This window comes from Anomaloglossus baeobatrachus, chromosome 6, assembly GCF_048569485.1.
Source record: "Anomaloglossus baeobatrachus isolate aAnoBae1 chromosome 6, aAnoBae1.hap1, whole genome shotgun sequence".
In the NCBI taxonomy this organism is placed as follows: Eukaryota; Metazoa; Chordata; class Amphibia; order Anura; family Aromobatidae; genus Anomaloglossus; species Anomaloglossus baeobatrachus.
The window spans coordinates 401627951-401647815 of record NC_134358.1 but is presented as its reverse complement, the minus strand read 5'-3'; the positions used below and the strand labels follow the sequence as shown (position 1 = coordinate 401647815).

The 19865-nt window shown below is 50.3% G+C and overlaps 1 protein-coding gene across 1 annotated transcript in view; it reads left to right on the top strand.

Moving 5' to 3' along the window:
• ANLN (anillin, actin binding protein) overlaps positions 1-19865 on the top strand; it is a 158670-nt gene that overhangs the window by 29573 nt on the left and 109232 nt on the right. The window contains exons 3-5 of the mRNA XM_075315129.1: positions 7356-7625; positions 14046-14362; positions 15731-16019. Coding sequence (XP_075171244.1) covers positions 7356-7625; positions 14046-14362; positions 15731-16019 — 876 coding nt within the window. The remainder of the gene's footprint in view (positions 1-7355; positions 7626-14045; positions 14363-15730; positions 16020-19865) is intronic.

Here is a 19865-nt window from a genome sequence, read left to right as displayed (position 1 = left end):
CGCACCCCCCATTTTCCTCTCAAATTTTTGGTAGGAAAAGTGCGTCTTATAAAGCGAAAAATACGCTAATTAACTTCTTACTCTGTTAGAAGTAGCAAAGTATTATACAATCGATTTTAACTTTTCACTACCAGGACCTGTGTGAGGTCATACCCATGTGACTAGAAGGGTTGGGGCCTCAGCCAACAAAGGTGATACCAGGAAGCAACATTTTTCTGTTTCCCGAGGCCCTGCCTCTACTGGTCACATGGGTATGACCTCTCACAGGTCCTGGTAGTGAAAAGTTAAATCGATTGTATAATACTTATTCCCTCCTACTGTTAGTATTAGCATAAGTATGAATACCCTCCATATATTATCTGTTCTTTAGCTGCTGTCACTCAAGAAGCTGCCGATTTTATAAACTTTACTTTCTTGGATTTCAAAACCTATACATCCGAGCTGACCACTACAGGTATGTAAAGAATCAGCCTGATAGTGCCAGTATAGCACTAGCTTTAGGTTATATAGGAAAATCCTGGTGATTGATTCCCTTTTAACGGTCAACTGTTAACTAGTTAGATCGCTCTGTCAAATGAACAGCACGATCTAACATGCACCATTCGCCTCCGGTATTGGTGGCACGATCATGAGGCACTGATCGGTTGTCATGACAGCTGGGGGTCACTGTCATGACGCTTCTTTGAATGCTCCCTGAGCACTTGCATTCACAGAAGATCAGTATTTCTGCTGTTTAGAGGGATGCCGAAGCTAATATGTGTTTTCAGCTAGCACATGTTCACACCTGTTGGATGTGTGGGTCAGTCTTTTTGATATATTTGTAGTGCAATTCTTTCTGATTGCTTCGATAAAGGCAAAGTGCTCAATCAGAAAGAATTGCACTACAAATATATCAAAAAGACTTACCCACACATCCAACAGGTGTGAACAGGTGCTAGCTGAAAACACAAAACTACAAAACACATACAGCTGCACTCTAAAATGCTAAAAATGAATAAGGGAACTCTGGTATTGCATTACTGCTATAGGAATATTTTTTTTTTTTTTTTTAAAGGAGATATTTAGCTTATGTATTAGCCAATGCATGGGAGTCTGGTCACCACAACAAGGTATAACTCTGTATACCGAGAACCTAACTTAGGCCTTGTGCGCACTGGGAAATGGAATTTTCTTGAGAAAATTCCGCATGCTCTCAAAGATTACCGCACCCGCGGTAAAAAACCGCGGGAAACCGCACCCGAAAACCGCATGCGGTTTTCGGGTGCGGTTTCCCGCGGTATTATTCGCGGTATTGCCGCGGTTTTGCCGCGTGCGGGTTGGGATGTGCTTTATTGCATTCAATGCAATAAAGCACATTGAAAAAAAAAAAAAAAAAAGTCATTTAATTCTGAGATAGTAGATAGACAGAAGAATAGATAGAGGGATAGACAGACAGACAGACAGAGGGATAGATAGATAGATGACAGATCGCTGCATTTCCCACGGTCGGCAGTGAGTTCACATTACCGGCCGTGGGAGATGACCGGTAATTACCTCTGCTGTCTGCTGCTTTCATTCAGCGCTGTGTCTGTGACAGTTGCGGCTGGATGGAAGCAGCGCAGGACCTGTGGATTACGCCGGAGCGGTGGATTACGCCGGAGCTTTGGTGCGGGAGGGGTTAATAAAAGGGTGAACGAGGCTTGTTTGTTTTATTTAAAATAAAGGATTTTTCGGTGTCTGTTTTTTTCACTTTACTTACGGGTTGATCATGTCAGCTGTCACATAGACGCTGCCATGATCAAGCCTGGAGTTAATGGCGGTGGTCCCCCACCACCATTAACCCCTTGTATTACCTTGCTGCCACTGCTACACTGTGGCAAGAAGAGCCGAGGACACGCCGGTATTGCCGCATAATGCATGCGACAGTCCCGGGGCAGCTGCGGCTGATATTCTCGGCTGCGGGAGGTGGGAGTGAGGCGGGGGACATTAACCCTGCCCCTCTCCCTCCCCAGCCTGAGAATACCAGGCCGCCGCTGTGTGCTTACCTCGGCTGGAAGGTAAATATGCAGCGGAGCCCACATTCTTTTTTTTTTTTTTTTTTTTTTTTTTTTTTTTCTATATTTCCGTTTTCTTTCTATGTGTGTTTTATGTGTCTGTGTTCTATGTGTCTGTGATGTCTGTGTGTGTCTGTGATGTGTGTGTGTGTTTACTCTCTGCACGGCTTCCTCTTCCTGTAATGACATCACTTCCCTGCAAAACCGCAAGCAAGTGATGTACATTACCGGAGGTAAACCGCGAAATACCGCAGGGAATAACGCAGGAAAACGCAGTGAACCGCACAGAATTTGCTGCCTGCGTTATTCCCTGCGGGATTTCATGATTATCATTGGAGTCAATGGAGTGAAATCCCGCAGCGATGTGCGGAAAAGAAGTGACATGCACTTGTTTTTGCTGCGGGATTCCCGCAGCAAAACATGCAGCTGTCAAATTCCGCCCAGTGCGCACAGGATTTTTTTTCTCCATAGCATTTGCTGGTGATTCACTGCAGAGATGTTATGAACATTTTCTGCAGCGAAACATGCAGCAAATCCGCGGAAAATCCGCGGCAAAATCCGGTGAGTGCGCACAATGCCTTAAAATGCCCCTATCTGGGTTAAAAACCTACATGTCTAGGCAACAAGACTCCAGCTATAAAGGGGAATGAACATTGCTTCGATAAAGGCAAAGTGCTCAATGTTCATTCCCCTTTATAGCTGGAGTCTTGTTGCCCAGACAGGTAGGTTTTTAACCCAGATAGGGGCATTTTAAGTTAGGTTCTCGGTATACAGAGATACACCTTGTTGTGGTGACCAGACTCCCATGCATTGGCTAATACATAAGCTAAATACCTCCTTTTTAAAAAAAAAAAAAAAAATAAAAAAAAAAATATTCCTATAGCAGTAATGCAATACCAGAGTTCCCTTATTCATTTTTAGCATTTTAGAGTGCAGCTGTATGTGTTTTGTAGTTTTGTGTTTTCAGCTAGCACCTGTTCACACCTGTTGGATTTGCAGGTCAGTCTTTTTGATATATTTGAAGCATCGTTCTGAACAGCAGAAGCGATCCTACAGTGCCAAGTACCCTAAGGAAACTAGTAAAATCAATTAAAAGTGAAGGAAATTTAAAAAAAAAAAAAAGAAACATAAGTTCAAATCATCCCCTCTTTTGCACCATTGAAAATAAAACCATAATAAAAAAAAATACACATTTGCTATCCCTGAGTTCAGAAATGCCCAATCTACCAGCCTATAAAATAAATTAACCCAATTAGTAATCTGGGTAACAGATGATGTTTCTCACAACTGGTTTTCCAGATTGCCTAGGTGTGGAGCACAGTCAACTCTGTAATAAGTAATCATATACATCACATAGGAGTGGCTGGGGGCATACACTTCACAAGAGGGGCTGGAGGGCATATATACAGCACATGAGACGCTGGGACTGCTGTATATACATGTCAGGAGGGGCTGGGGTCATACACATTATACAGGAGGCGCTGGGGTTATATACATCTCGCTGGGGGACATATAGATCTCACAGGAGGGGCTGGGGGGGCATATAGATTTCACTGGGGGGGCATATAAATCTCACAGGAGGGGCTGGGGGCGACATATAGATTTCATTGGGGGGGACAAATAGCTCTCGCTGGGGGGGACATATAAATTTCACTGGGGGGACAAATAGATTTCACTGGGGGGCATATAGATTTCAGTGGGGGGGACATATAGATTTCACTGGGGGGACATTATAGATTTCACTGGGGGGGACATATAGATTTCACTGGGGGACATATAGATTTCACTGGGGGACATATAAATCTCACAGGAGGGGCTGGGGGGACATATAGATTTCATTGGGGGGGCATATAAATCTCACAGGAGGGGCTGGGGGGACATAGATTTCATTGGGGGAACAAATAGATCTCACTGGGGGGGACATATAGATTTCACTGGGGGGGCATATAGATTTCAGTGGGGGGGGACATATAGATTTCACTGCGGGGGCATATAGATTTCACTGGGGGGACATATAAATCTCACTGGAGGGGCTATAGGGGGACATATAGCTCTCACTGGAGGGGCTATAGGGGGGACATATAGATCTCGCTAGGGGGGTGACATAGATCCCCTGGAGGGGCGACATATAGATCTCCTGGAGGGGCGGGGGGACATATAGATCTCACAGGAGGGGCTAAAGGGGGGCATATAGATCTCGCTGGGGGGGTGACATAGATCTCACTGGAGGGGCTGGGGGACATATAGATTTCATTGGGGGGGACATATAGATCTCACAGGAGGGGCTGGGGGGGACATATAGATTTCATTGGGGGGGACAGATAGATCTCACTGGAGGGGCTGGGGCGACATATATAAATTCACTGGGGGGACATATAGATTTCACGGGGGGGGGGGGGGCATATAGATTTCACTGCGGGGGGCATATAGATTTCACTAGGGGGACATATAGATCTCACTGGAGGGGCTGGGGGGCGACAGATCTCACTAGAGGGGCTTGGGGGGACGACATAGATCTCCTGCAGGGGCTGGGGGGACGACATATAGATCTCCTGGAGGGGCTGGGGGGACGACATATAGATTTCACTGGAGGGGCTTGGGTGGGACATATAGATCTCACTGGAGGGGCTATAGGGGGACATATAGCTCTCACTGGAGGGGCTATAGGGGGGACATATAGATCTCGCTAGGGGGCGACATAGATCTCCTGGAGGGGCGACATATAGATCTCCTGGAGGGGCAGAAGGGGGGACATATAGATCTCACTGGGGGACATATAGATCTCACTGGGGGACATATAGATCTCGCTGGGGGGGTGACATAGATCTCACTGGAGGGGCTGGGGGACATATAGATTTCATTGGGGGGGACATATATATCTCACAGGAGGGGCTGGGAGGGGACATATAGATTTTCATTTGGGGGGGACAGATCTCACTGGAGGGGCTGGGGCAACATATATAGATTTCACCGGGGGACATATAGATTTCACGGGGGGGGGGGGCATATAGATTTCACGGGGGGGGGGCGCATATAGATTTCACGGGGGGGGGGGGGGGGCATATAGATTTCACTGCGGGGGGCATATAGATTTCACTGGGGGGATGTATAGATTTCACTGGGGGGATGTATAGATTTCACTGGGGGGGATGTATAGATTTCACTGGGGGGGATGTATAGATTTCACTGGGGGGATGTATAGATTTCACTGGGGGGGATGTATAGATTTCACTGGGGGGGATGTATAGATTTCACTGGGGGGATGTATAGATTTCACTGGGGGGGATGTATAGATTTCACTGGGGGGGATGTATAGATTTCACTGGGGGGATGTATAGATTTCACTGGGGGGGACGTATAGATTTCACTGGGGGGACGTATAGATTTCACTGGGGGGGGACGTATAGATTTCACTGGGGGGGACGTATATATTTCACTGGGGGGGCGACGTATAGATTTCACTGGGGGGGCATATAGATTTCACTGGGGGGGCGACATATAGATTTCACTGGGGGGGCGACATATAGATTTCACTGGGGGGGGCGACATATAGATTTCACTGGGGGGGGGCGACATATAGATTTCACTGGGGGGGGCGACATATAGATTTCACTGGGGGGGGCGATATAGATTTCACTGGGGGGGCGACATATAGATTTCACTGGGGGGGGGCGACATATAGATTTCACTGGGGGGGGGCGACATATAGATTTCACTGGGGGGGGCGACATATAGATTTCACTGGGGGGGGCGACATAGATTTCACTGGGGGGCGACATATAGATTTCACTGGGGGGCGACATATAGATTTCACTGGGGGGGGCGACATATAGATTTCACTGGGGGGCGACATATAGATTTCACTGGGGGGGGGCGACATATAGATTTCACTGGGGGGGCGACATATAGATTTCACTGGGGGGGTGACATATAGATTTCACTGGGGGGGGCGACATATAGATTTCACTGGGGGGGCGACATATAGATTTCACTGGGGGGGGGGCGACATATCGATTTCACTGGGGGGGCGACATATAGATTTCACTGGGGGGGGCGACATATAGATTTCACTGGGGGGGCGACATATAGATTTCACTGGGGGGCGACATATAGATTTCACTGGGGGGGGCGACATATAGATTTCACTGGGGGGGCTACATATAGATTTCACTGGGGGGGCTACATATAGATTTCACTGGGGGGGCGACATATAGATTTCACTGGGGGGGGCGACATATAGATTTCACTGGGGGGGGCGACATATAGATTTCACTGGGGGGGGCGACATATAGATTTCACTGGGGGGGGCGACATATAGATTTCACTGGGGGGGGCGACATATAGATTTCACTGGGGGGGGCGACATATAGATTTCACTGGGGAGGGCGACATATAGATTTCACTGGGGGGGGGCAACATATAGATTTCAGGGGGCAACATATAGATTTCACTAGGGGGGGGGGCGACATATAGATTTCACTAGGGGGGGGGCGACATATAGATTTCACTGGGGGGGCGACATATAGATTTCACTAGGCAGGGGGGGGCGACATATAGATTTCACTAGGGGGGGGACGACATATAGATTTCACTGGGGGGGGGGCGACATATAGATTTCACTAGGGGGGGGCGACATATAGATTTCACTGGGGGGGGGCGACATATAGATTTCACTGGGGGGGGGCGACATATAGATTTCACTGGGGGGGGCGACATATAGATTTCACTAGGGGGGGACGACATATAGATTTCACTGGGGGGGGGGCGACATATAGATCTCACTGGAGGGGCTGGGAGGCCACATGTAGATCTCACTGGGGGGGCTGGGGGCGACCTATAGATCTCCTGGAGGGGTTGGGAGGCGGCATACAGCACTGGGGTTATATACATCAGTTGGGGAGTGCATACACCTACAGAACTGTGGACAATGGGGCTGCTGCTTCTTTTAAGTTCTGTGGGATGGGAGCGCATTGTGCGCCATCCCCATCCACAAAGTATGACCTTAGCACCGTGATACTGTCCAGCGTGGGGACCTAATCCTTTGGTGCACGCGCACTCAGAAAAGGTCATTGCAGGCCGTATGCAGGCCAGAGGTTCCCCACCCTTGATGTAAAGTGTATCGGAGGACAAGTAGAAATTAAGTTTGCAGATACAACAATAATTGTACTTCAAATAAAACTGGTATACACACAGCATAAGTCACAACCTGAGCATTTTTCTTCACTAATAGGCATAAGAAACTGAAGTTCTGGTTTATTTATTTATTTTCTTATTTCTCTTTTAAGTATAAATTAACACTTCAAAATATTTTCCTCCTTTTAGCTAAACCATGTTCAAAGCCATCACCATCAAAAAGACGCTGTTCTGACAATGTTGAAACACAAACCTCAGAGGTAGAAAACAAAGAGCCCAAAAGCCCAGAAAGAATTGGTCCTCCTGAGACTACCTCACTGGCACAAGTAAATGCGGCCTCTCCGTCTCCTCCAAGCCCTGTTCTCTTGAAGATAGAAGAGCCAAGCATGGACCATGACAATGTATCTTCTATGAAATCCCGTATGCAGAAGCTGGCACAGCAGAGACGACATTGGGAAAGTAAGGCCATGTGCACACAGTGCGTTTTTGATACATTTCTTCAGCGCTCTATTGGGAGACCCAGACGATTGGGGTATAGCTACTGCCCTCTGGAGGCCACACAAAGCACTACATTAAAAGTGCAAGGCCCCTCCCCCTCTGGCTATACCCCCCCGTGGTATCACGGGTTCTCCAGTTTTAGCTTTGTGTGCGAAGGAGGTCAGACATCCACGCATAGCTCCACAGATTTTAGTCAGCAGTAGCTGCTGACTATTTCGGATGGAAGAAAAGAGGACACATATAGTGTCCCCAGCATGCTCCCTTCTCACCCCTGGATGGTGTTGTAAGGTTGAGGTACCTATTGCTGGTACGGAGGCTGGAGCCCACATGCTGCTTTCCTTCCACATCCCCCTGAGGGGCTCTGAGGAAGTGGGATCCTGCCGGCCTCAAAGCTCTGACGCCGGGCTCCATCCACAGACCCATTTGAACCTGCTGGATACGGAGCTGGAGTACCGTTCAGGGACATGGCCCTGCATCATACAGGTACTCTGTGTCCCCGTACACACAGGCACAGCACACTCCAGACTTGCTGGGTGTGCTAGTGCGCCGGGGACAGTAATGGGTTACAGTCACTGCAGCTTTGCTGAGTGACTTTGTGTTTTTGGGGAACTACCGCGCCGGACGCTCCGGGAGCGGCGGCGCGGCTGGGACTTGTAGTTCGCCGGGGACTGGGCGCCGACCGCGCTTTTACGGCGGCGGCGCTTATAACTCCAGTCCCCGGCTTCTGCGGCCTAGTGCCGCTTCGTTCCCGCCCCCTCCCTGTCACTCAGGGAAGGGGACAGGCGCTGAGCAATCAGCAGCGCCGAGGGCTGGAGCCTTATTTACATGCTCCAGCCCTCTCACTGCACACTGTCGGACGCCGGATTCCCGCTCTGCCTTGGGGGCACGCCCACGGCCCGCCCCTCCTCACACGAGCTGGGGAAGAAGCCGGCAGCCATTACTGCACCGAGATCGGACTTTCAGTACCAAGGCAGGACGGTGGCGGTCATACACCCGCTTATAGGCGGGCGGTAAGAGGCACACATAGTGCTGAACACAATATAACTGCAGTGTATACATGTGTTGTTTTTAACTGCAAGCGACACATCAGCAGCAGGAAAGCAGGTGTGCTAAGGCACAGGCTTTCTAGGCTGCTTGTTTTGCACGACTGAGGTGTTCATTTGTGTTTATGCTGATATGCTATACATTGCACTGTACAGTCGCTAGTCTTAGCTATATTCTCCTGGAATGGCTAGACTACAGCAGCAGAAAACCAAGGGTGCTGGGGCACAGGTTTTTTTCCAGGCTGCTTGTATTGCATGGGCTGCAGTGGGCATTTGTACTTGTGCTTGTATGCTATACATCGCACTGTATGGTCACTCTTCTGGGCTATATTCCCCTAGATGACTAGTCTACAGCAGCAGAAGAGCAGAGGTGCCAGGGCACAGGCTTCTATGCTGCTTGTATTGCATGTCCTGCAGGGTTCATGTGTACTTGTGCTTGTATGCTATACATTGCACTGTAGGGTCACTCTTCTGGGCTATATTCCCCTAGATGACTAGTATACAGCAGCAGAAGAGCAGGGGTGCCAGGGCACAGGCTTCTATGCTGCTTGCATTGCTTGTGCTGCAGTGGTCTTTTGTACTTTATGCCTGTATGCTATACATTGCAATGTACGGTCACCAATCTTGGCTATATACTTCTAGATAGCTAGTCGGCAGCGGCAAAAAAGCAACACAGATTTCAGTGCTGTTTTTACTACATGGGATGCTGTTCATGACACCGTCCCATTGTGTGCATGCTCCCCTGTAGCACGTCGTCTGCAGGGGTCTCTAGCACTTCGTCTGCCGGGGCTCTACTAGTTGTGGCCAAAGAAACCTCCTGTCAACCCTGTCCATGGACAGGGACGGAGTAGTCATAATATAGAGACTTGCACCCATGGGCAATCTACTGGACCAAAAGGCAGCTCTTCAGGGTTTTGATACTGACATCGCTCTCAATCCGGATACCGGGTGGTAACGCCATACGGAAGGATCCTATACCGTCCATCACTGGAAGGTTGGATCTTTCTCCCTCAGCTCCCCCAGTGGAGATAGGAGACGAACAGGAGAAGTTCCTTTTCAGTATCTCACGCAGATATTGAGTATTTTTCTGGCCACGCTGACTTCAGAGAAGCAGTCCAGGAATACCACGCTTACCAGATAAGCGTCTTCTCCAAACGTTTTTAGGATACACGTTATCCCTTTCCCCCTGACGTGGTCAAGCGCTGGACCCAGGGTCCAAAGGTGGATTATCCAATCGCCAGGCTTGCATCTAGAGACATAGTTGCACTGGAGATGGGGCATCACTTAAAGATGCCATTCACAGACAGAGGGACTCTGGTTGAAATCTGTCTAGGAGGCTATCGGCGTGTCGGTTGCTACGGCATCCACAGCCGTATTGGCAACCTAACCTTTTCAGCTGTTCTTGCGCAGCTGACCTTGAGCAGCGTCCGTAACCCCGCAATGTCTGCACTGCGGCTTACCCTGTTAATACTGTCCTAAAAGTACAGTCGAGGTTTCGGTCTTTCCCAAGCTCCGGCAGGTCCCAATTGTCCTCGTGCAAAAGGGCTACAAAACCTCAGACGGGCGCAGATTCCGGCCGGGCTCAATCTCGCCCAAGGAAGGCAGTCGGAGGAACCGCTACTAAGGCGGTCTCCTCAGGACTCTCAGCTCTCTCTCTCTCCGCATCCGCGGTTGATGGCAGACTCCCACGCCTTTGGCGACATTTAGCTGCCACAGGCACAGACCGGTGGGTGACGGACTCTGTGCTCACGTGCACAGGACAGTGTTCTGTTCTCGTCCTCCGACTCCATTCTTCAGAATGGCCCCACCTCTCCACCGAGCAGATGCCCTGCTGCAGGTGGTGGACGCTCTAAGAGCAGAAGGAGTGGTGATCCCTGTCCCCCCTCAGGAACGAGGGCGAGGGTTTGTACTCCAATCTCTTTGTGGCTCCAAAAATGGACGGTTCCCTCCGTCCTGTTCTGGTTCTGAAACTGCTCAACGAGCATGCGAACGCCAGGCTGTTCCGGATGGGATCCCTCCGATCCGTCATTGCCTCAATGTTTTGAGGAAACTTCCTTGCCTCAACAGACAGCAAAGATGCCTATCTCCACGTGCCAATTGCTACGGAGCACCAACGTCTTCTACATTTTGTGATAGGAGACGAACATCTTCAGTTCGTAGCTCTGCCATTCAGTCTGGCGACACCCCCACGGGTGTTCACCAAGGTCATGGCAGCAGTGGTAGCAGTCTTGCACTCTCAGGGACACCCGGTGATCTCGTACTTGGACGATCTACTCGTCAAAGCACCCTCCCTCGAGGCATGCCTACGCAGCCTGAATGTTACGCTGGAGACTCTCCAGACTTTCGGGTGGATCATCAATTTGGCAAGGTCAAATCTGTCTCCGACTCAATCACTAACGTATCTCGGCATGGAGTTTCATACTCTATCAGCCATAGTTAAGCTTCCGCTGAACCAGCAGCGTTCACTGCAGACAGAGGTGCAGTCTCTCCTTCAAGGCCAGTCGCACCCCTTAAGGCGCCTCATGCACTTCCTAAGGAAGATGGTGGCAGCCATCGAGGCAGTTCTCTTTGCGCAGTTTCATCTGCGCCAACGGCAATGGGACATTCTCCGCCAATGGGATGGGCAGTCAACCTCCCTGGACGGGAAGTCTCCCTTTCCCTGACGGCCGAGGACTCTCTGCAATGGTGGCTCCTTCCCACTTCATTGTCTCAGGGAAGATCCTTCCTGCCCCCATCCTGGGCAGTAGTCACGACAGATGCGAGTCTGTCAGGGTGGGGAGCAGTTTTTCTCCACCACAGGGCTCAGGGGACGTGGACTCCGCAGGAGTCCACCCTTCAGATCAATGTTCTGGAAGATCAGGGCAGTGTATCTTGCTCTTCTGGCTTTCCAACAGTGGCTGGAAGGAAAGCAGATCCGAATCCAATCGGACAACTCCACAGTGGTGGCATACATCAACCACCAAGGAGGGACGCGCAGTCGGCAAGCCTTCCAAGAAGTCCGGCGCATTCTAATGTGGGTGGAGGACAGAGCATCCACCATCTCCGCGGTTCACATCCCAGGCGTAGAAACTGGGAAGCAGACTTCCTCAGTCGCCAGGGCATGGTCGCAGGGGAATGGTCCCTTCACCCGGACGTGTTTCAGGAAATCTGTCGCCGCTGGGGAGTGCCGGACGTCGACCTAATGGCATCCCGGCACAACAACAAGGTCCCGGCATTCATGGCGAGGTCGCGCGATCAAAGAGCTCTGGCGGCAGACGCCTTGGTTCAAGATTGGTCGCAGTTTCAGCTCCCATACGTGTTTCCGCCTCTGGCGCTCTTGCCCAGAGTGCTACGCAAGATCAGATCCGAGTGCAGCCGCGTCATACTCTTCGCTCCAGACTGGCCGAGGAGGTCGTGGTATCCGGATCTGTGGCATCTCTCGATCGGTCGACCGTGGTCACTGCCAGACCGACCAGACTTACTGTCCCAAGGGCCGTTTTTCTATCAGAATTCTGCGGCCCTGAACCTGACTGTGTGGCCATTGAGTCCTGGATCCTAGCATCTGCAGGATTGTCTCAAGGAGTCGTTGCCACAATGAGACAAGCTAGAAAGTCGAATTCGGCTAAGATCTACCACAGAACGTGGAAGATTTTCTTATCCTGGTGCTCTGCTCAGGGAGTGTCTCCCTGGCCATTTGCATTGCCCAAGTTTCTTTCCTTCCTGCAATCGGGGTTAGAAAAGGGCTTGTCGCTCAGCTCCCTTAAAGGGCAAGTTTCGGCACTCTCCGTGTTTTTTTCAGAAGCGTCTAGCACGTCTTTCTAAGGTGCGCACGTTCCTGCAGGGGGTCTGTCATATTGTGCCCCCGTACAAGCGGCCGTTAGATCCATGGGATCTGAACAGGGTACTAGTTACTCTCCAGAAGCCGCCCTTCGAGCCTCTAAAGGAAGTTTCCTTTTCTCGGCTGTCACAGAAAGTGGCGTTTCTTGTTGCGATCACATCGCTTCGGCGAGTGTCTGAGCTGGCAGCTCTGTCATCCAAGGCTCCCTTCCTGGTGTTCCACCAGGATAAGGTAGTGCTGCGCCCTATTCCGGAGTTTCTCCCTAAGGTCGTATCCTCTTTTCATCTTAATCAGGATATATCCTTGCCTTCTTTTTGTCCTCATCCGGTTCACCGGTATGAAAAGGACTTACGTTTGCTAGATCTGGTGAGAGCACTCAGAATCTACATTTCCCGCACGGCGCCCATGCGCCGTGCCGATGCACTTTTTGTCCTTGTCGCTGGTCCGCGCAAGGGGTTGCAGGCTTCTAAAGCCACCCTGGCTCGATGGATCAAAGAACCAATTCTAGAGGCCTATCGTTCTGCGGGGCTTCCGGTTTCTTCAGGGCTAAAAGCCCACTCAACCAGAGCCGTGGGTGCGTCTTGGGCATTACGTCACCAGGCTTCGGCTCAACAGGTGTGCCAGGCAGTTACCTGGTCCAGTCTGCACACTTTCACCAAGCATTATCAGGTGCATACCTATGCTTCGGCGGATGCCAGCTTAGGTAGAAGAGTCCTGCAGGCGGCAGTGACACCCCCGTAGGGGAGAGCTGTTTTGCAGCTCTAACATGAGGTATTTCTTTACCCACCCAGGGACAGCTTTTGGACGTCCCAATCGTCTGGGTCTCCCAATAGAGCGCTGAAGAAGAAGGGAATTTTGTTACTTACCGTAAATTCCTTTTCTTCTAGCTCTTATTGGGAGACCCAGCACCCGCCCTGTTGTCCTTCGGGATGTTTTTTTGTTGTTTGCGGGTACACATGTTGTTCATGTTGAACGGTTTTTCAGTTCTCCGATGTTATTCGGAGTTAATTTGTTTAAACCAGTTATTGGCTTCCTCCTTCTTGCTTTGGCACTAAAACTGGAGAACCCGTGATACCACGGGGGGGTATAGCCAGAGGGGGAGGGGCCTTGCACTTTTAATGTAGTGCTTTGTGTGGCCTCCAGAGGGCAGTAGCTATACCCCAATCGTCTGGGTCTCCCAATAAGAGCTAGAAGAAAAGGAATTTACGGTAAGTAACAAAATTCCCTTCTTTTGGTACCGTTTGCAGCAGAAAATAATCTGCAGCATATCCGTTCTTGGTGGGGTTTTCCCTGCGTTCTCTAGTCCTTCCACGCTTTGATTTCATTATGAAAAACGTATGGTAAAAAACGCACCTAATTTTTGCTGCCTTTTTCTGCCAAAAAATTTCTTCACCAAGTACTCAGAGTGCATACATTAGCCTAATGGTAAAGAATCGCTGAAACAAAAACTGTAAAGAATGATTTCATTCATGGGATGAGTTACAAATGAGTACATCTGCATGATTCTATTTTGCATTACAGGTAGTCCTCCAGAATCGCCAAGCTTCAGTCCAGCTAAAGAAAGCGTTCCCTCCCCTCCAAAGCCACAGATTCCTGCTGTCAATCTGGATACTCCCTCCGGCCGACGAGGTCGTTTTGCCAACCTTGCTGCAACAATTGGTTCCTGGGAAGATGATCTAAGTCATCCCAGTGTTAAACCAAACAATACACAAGAAAAGCCTGGTACTGCTTGTTTATCAAAAGTGTCCACTGCCAGTTCAGCATCTGCCGGCATCAATAGCAGCAGTGTGAGGCAGGAAGCTGTGCCTATGAATAAACCTTCAGTCTCCAGCACCGGGGTATGTAAAGCACGGATAATAGATCATTACTAATAACTAATTACATATACCGTATTTTTCGCTTTATAAGACGCACCGGAATATAAGACGCACCCCAAACTTAGACATAAAAAAAGGTAAAAAAAAGAAAAATGGGGTCCGTCTTATACTCCGATGTTCTCTTACCGGAGGGGGGCAGCAGTGGTGGTGAAGCGGGGTCACAGGAGGCACAGGTTGTGCTGGCAGGCGCGGCAGGTCAGTGGCAGCGGGGTCCGTGGTTGCAGGTGCCGTGGCGTCCGTGGTTGCAGGCGCGGTGGTGTCCGCGGTGGCAGGATCCGTGGGGTCCGTGGTGGCGGCAGCAGCCGTGGCATGAGAGCCGTGCAGCAGGCCGGTGCAGTGAGTGTCCGCGGTCCCGGTTCAGTGGTGGCAGCGGCGGCGGCGGCGGCTCAGTGGTGGGAGCGGCGGCAACTGCTCAGTGGTGGCAGCGGCAGGGACTGCTCAGTGGTGGCGTGTGTCCGCGGTCCCGGTTCAGTGGTGGCAGCGGCGGCGGCGGCGGCTCAGTGGTGGGAGCGGCGGCGACGGCTCAGTGGTGGAGTGTGTCCGCGGTCCCGATTCAAGTAATGGCGCCCGGAGCGACGCATGCGCAGATGGAGCTCTCATCCAAGGGCTCCATCTGCGCACGCGCTGACTCCCGGAGCAGCGCGTGCGCAGATGGAGCTCTCATCCAAGAGCTCCACCGGCGCCATCATTTGAAAGTGGGACCGCGGACAACTGGTAAGCTGCACAGCCGCCCGCCCCGCATGCACAGAGTGGCAGCCAGCAGGCTGCCCGCCCACTCTGCGTACAAGCCGCCGGGTACCTGTGCTTGCGTGCGGTGGCAGCCGGGTACCCATGGCTGTGTGCGGGCGGCAGATGGGTGACTGTGTGAGGGCGGCAGCCGGGTACCTGCACGGTCACCCGACTGCCGCTCGCACACAGCACCCGGCTGCCGCCCGCACACAGCCATGGGTACCCGTCTGCCACCGCATGCAAGCACAGGTACCTGGCTGCCGACCCCACACAGCACCCGCTGCCGCCCGCACACAGCCACGGGTACCCGGCTGCCGCTGCATGCAAGTACAGGTACCCGGCCGCTTGCATGCAGCCACAGGCACCCGCCCGATCGCTTCAGACAGGACCCCCCCCCCCCCCGCTACCGCTTTATAAGACGCACCCCCCATTTTCCTCCCAAAATTTGGGGAGGAAAAGTGCGTCTTATAAAGCGAAAAATACGGTAGTTACTTGTTTATATATTATTAAATCTACTGCTCTTCTAACACAGTATAAAATTCATAATATAATTGGAAAATTATAATTCAGTATTTTCATTTCATATTTCTTGGTTTATAGGAGAAAAAACGTGTAGAGGCAAAATCCTCAAGCTCCGCAGTAGTTTACACCACCAAGACAGAAAAATCCAAGGTATTGGAGGATAAACCAGCAAGCATTGCCACTTCCAAAGTGACGGAGAAGGATTTACCCCCAGCTCAGAACGGAAAATCATTGTCTACCAAAATATTCACTCCTCAAAGAAGTGAGAGGCCAGCCTCAAAGATATTTTCAATTCAGCAGACAGTCCAGAAAGAAGAAATCAGCAGAGCAACCTCCACACAACCAAAAGAGAAGATTACTACACCAGGTACGTGCCGGAAATGGAATACCTTTGCTTATATAAATAATGTAAGATGACATATCTTTACATGAGTGACTGAGCATTTAGAGGATTTCCACTAACTTTTCATACTCTCTATGATTACAGAGGTGAAAATGACCAAACTTTCTTTAACTTGCCCTCCGCTGCTCCAGCGACGCATCTCCTCCACTGTTCCCAGTCTTAATTGACATGCTACTGCAATAACCTCAAGGCTACAGTGCATGTGACCGCTGAAGCCAATCGCTGTTCTCAGGGGCGCACAATGGCATGACCGTTTTAAGCCCAGTGACCTCCTGAAGCAGTCACATGCGCTATATTTTTGAAACAGCAATCACTGAGGATGAGTTAAAGGGGTTTACTAAAAGTCTACAGTCCCTCTACTTGGCTGCAAATTTCTAAATCCTCCCTCACTGCATGTTATCTGGATTTGTCGATGTCGGGAGTAGGCGGTCATGCAATCACATGTATGCAATTTGCATAGTTCCGATCACATTTCGACTAGATGTGCACAGCCTCACTCAATGCAAGTGAATTGCGTGAGACCACACACGTCTAGTTGAATGTGGGCAGCCATATACACATTATATGTGTTAAAATATGTTCCAGTGACTGTCTTCTGCCATTTTAAGTGCTACACCAGACCTCTCCTGCATCATATCACCAGTTGGTTCATGTAGTGTCTTCTGTGCGGAAGTCACTTTTTCAATGTGAGGGCGCAGTGTCACGGCCATTTAACCCTGCTGAGGATCGCTTAACACTGCTTGGACTGGCCAGCGACTTTCCTGTCCCGAGCTTGACAGCAGGTTTTTCTATGCAGCTCTCACGTTTGGGTCAGGAGAGCCACGGGTGAGTACGAACATTGTGACTGCGCCCAAAGTATGAGACGCAGAACAAGGCTTTCATAGCTTTATATAAAAAAAGGAGCTAACAGTCCACTACGTGAGCTGGTAAGAAAGTGACGTTTTAACACGATGCAGGAATCTCCAGAGAGTAGCAATGAGGTAATTATTTTATTGTACACACTACTGATTGCTAGCGGGAGCATTTTTTTTTAAAAAGGTACAAGCTTTCACAATACAACTGCATACATTATTGGATAGATGTCCTAGATTTGATGAGACGTTTTATACTTGTTTTACATATCCTGTCAGATCTGGTCTCCTAAAAAGCTCATATTTCATATTGTGAAACCTGCCGATAAATCCACTTCAAAGGGGTTGTTCACGACTCGTAGATTTCTCAATCGCTATATTTCTCCCATATTAAATAACAGCTATACTCTCCTCCGGTGTGTGTGCTGTTTCAGTGATTTCGGCCCTGGCTCTCCCGGGGCTCACATGACAGAGCAATATCATGTGAGCCCCAGGAGAACTAGTGCCGTCATTGCAGGAATGGAGCCCACACTGGTGGTTAGTATAGGCTATCACAGGTATGTTACATGAGCAGAATATGGTGATTAAGGCTATGTGCGCACGTTGCGTATTTGCATGCAGTTACGCTGCGATCTGCACCGCAGCGTAACTGCATGCGTCCAGCGTCCCCAGCATAATCTATGAAGATTATGCAGGAGACGTGCGCACCTGGAGTATTAGAGCGCAGCGCTTCGGCTCCTGCCCGAAGCACGCATTCTAATAAATGACATGTCACTTATTCCGTGCGCTCTGCATGCATCCCCCGCTCTGTCTATAGGAGGGGCTGCACTCAGAGCGCATGGAAACTGCTTTTTTTTTTTTCAGTACGGACTCTTTCTGCAGCGATTTGAAGCACACGTGTGCTGTTCAAATAGCTGCATAAATTTCTGCAGGGACAGAACGCTACGTGCGCACATAGCCTAAGAGGGGGTTGTCCAACCCCTTTTAGGGGCTCATTCACATTTGCCTAGTTCAAGGGACTTTCATTGTGGGTTTTTTTTGTTTTTTTTGTTTTTTTTAATCGTTGTGTCTTGTGGCATTTTTATTTTGTAATGAGCATGTAGTTCTTTTTCTAGTTTCATAAAGAAATAAACAGGAGAAAGCTTGATTTCTTTAGCGCTTCCTTGGGGGACACAGAGACCAGTTTAAGCTTAGTGTCCATAGGAGGTGGACACACTTGGGGCTGGTACAAACCCTTAGGTTTGTATTTTTAATTTTTTCCCCTTTTTCGTTTCAGACACAGCTCGTCGGGCGACAGGGTGTAATAGCTCACCCTGCTCTCCCCCCTAGAGACTGGTCGCACAGAAGTGGGGTCCGTCCGCCACTTCCGTTGTCCTCCGTGTCTGTCTGGCAGGACTCTACCCCCCTAACACTCTCAAGACGGAAGTGGCGGACGGACCCCACTTCTGTGCGACCGGTCTCTAGGGGGGAGAGCAGGGTGAGCTATTATACCCTGTCGCCCGACGAGCTGTGTCTGTAACGAAAAAGGGGAAAAAATTAAAAATACAAACCTAAGGGGCTGGGAGCAGCCCCAAGTGTGTCCACCTCCTATGGACACTAAGCTTAAACTGGTCTCTGTGTCCCCCAATGAAGGCTCCAAGAAAGAGATTTTACGGTGAGTACCCAAAATCTACTTTTTTATGAATGAATAATAATAGTAATATAATAATTGTTAATAAATATATATATATATTATATTATATATTATCTCCCGTATTTCTTCATCGTTCTTTTGGGAGACCCAGACCATGGGTGTTTAGCTTCTGCCTCCGGAGGACACACAAAGTACTACACTTAAAAGTGTAGCTCCTCCCTCTGAGCTTATACACCCCCTGGTAGCCAGTCCTAGCCAGTTTATCGCTTTGTGTTCAGGAGGTCATACATCCACACATGCATTCTCATCTGATTTTGTTTGACTTTTGGAAAGAGTTTGAAGAAAAGCGGGTCCCGGCTCCCGGCATGTCCCTTCTCACCCCACTCCCACTGTGTCGGCGGTGTTGTTAAGGTTGATTTACAAGGCTGAAGCCTTACATGCCGCACTCCTTCACCATCCCTTCTGGGCTCTGGCTTGAAGTGGGAGCCAGCACGGTCTCCATGCCTGGCAGGAGTCCGGTCTCCATCCACAGCCCCTTGAGGATTCTGTTGGACAGGAGCACTCATCCCCAGGGACATGGCCCTGCGTCTCAGCAGCTAAGTACCTGAGACGTTTATGTTGGGGGTCCTGGTTCTTTATTGTAAGGGGAGAGTATGCTGTATGTGATTGTTTTTAACTTTTCCGGCGGGTTCTCCAGCTTTTGCCTGAGAACCGCGCCGATGGTGCCTGCTTGTCGGCCTCGCCGCTTAAATTTAGGCCCCGGCTTCGCCGGAGGCCTAGTTTCGTTTTCCTGCCCTCGCATGTCACTCATGCAGAGGGACAGGTTCGGCTCCTCCCGGCGGCCGTTCTACACAGGGGAGGGACACTCCCCACTGCTGGGGCGTGCCTCCTTCCCGGCAGGTCTCTATAGCCCTCCAGTTCCCGCTCTTTTATAGGAACGCCCCTAGTCCCGCCCCCTCCATTTCTCAGACAAAGTTCACTCTGCTCTGGGACATCCTGCATTCTGCATCTCTGCTGAGGTGCTGCGCTCTGGGGGACCGGGCTTCGGGATCTGGAGGGCACACAACACCGCGCTCAGCGGTCTGGTAAGCCACAGCCGGTCTCCGGTTGTGGACCTCTGTATATTCTCCCTGGGGTTCATTCTCTGCAAAGCCCCCACTCCAGCAGCATGTCTCACACAAGGAGCAAGGCTCCAAAGCTTTATTCTGCATGCACTGCATGTAAGCTCCTGCTGCCTGAGCCGAGCATTTATCCACACTGTGATGGTTGCTCTAACTTGGCGGTGCCACAGCCTGGAGTCTCACCCCCAGTGGTCTCTCAGGCTGC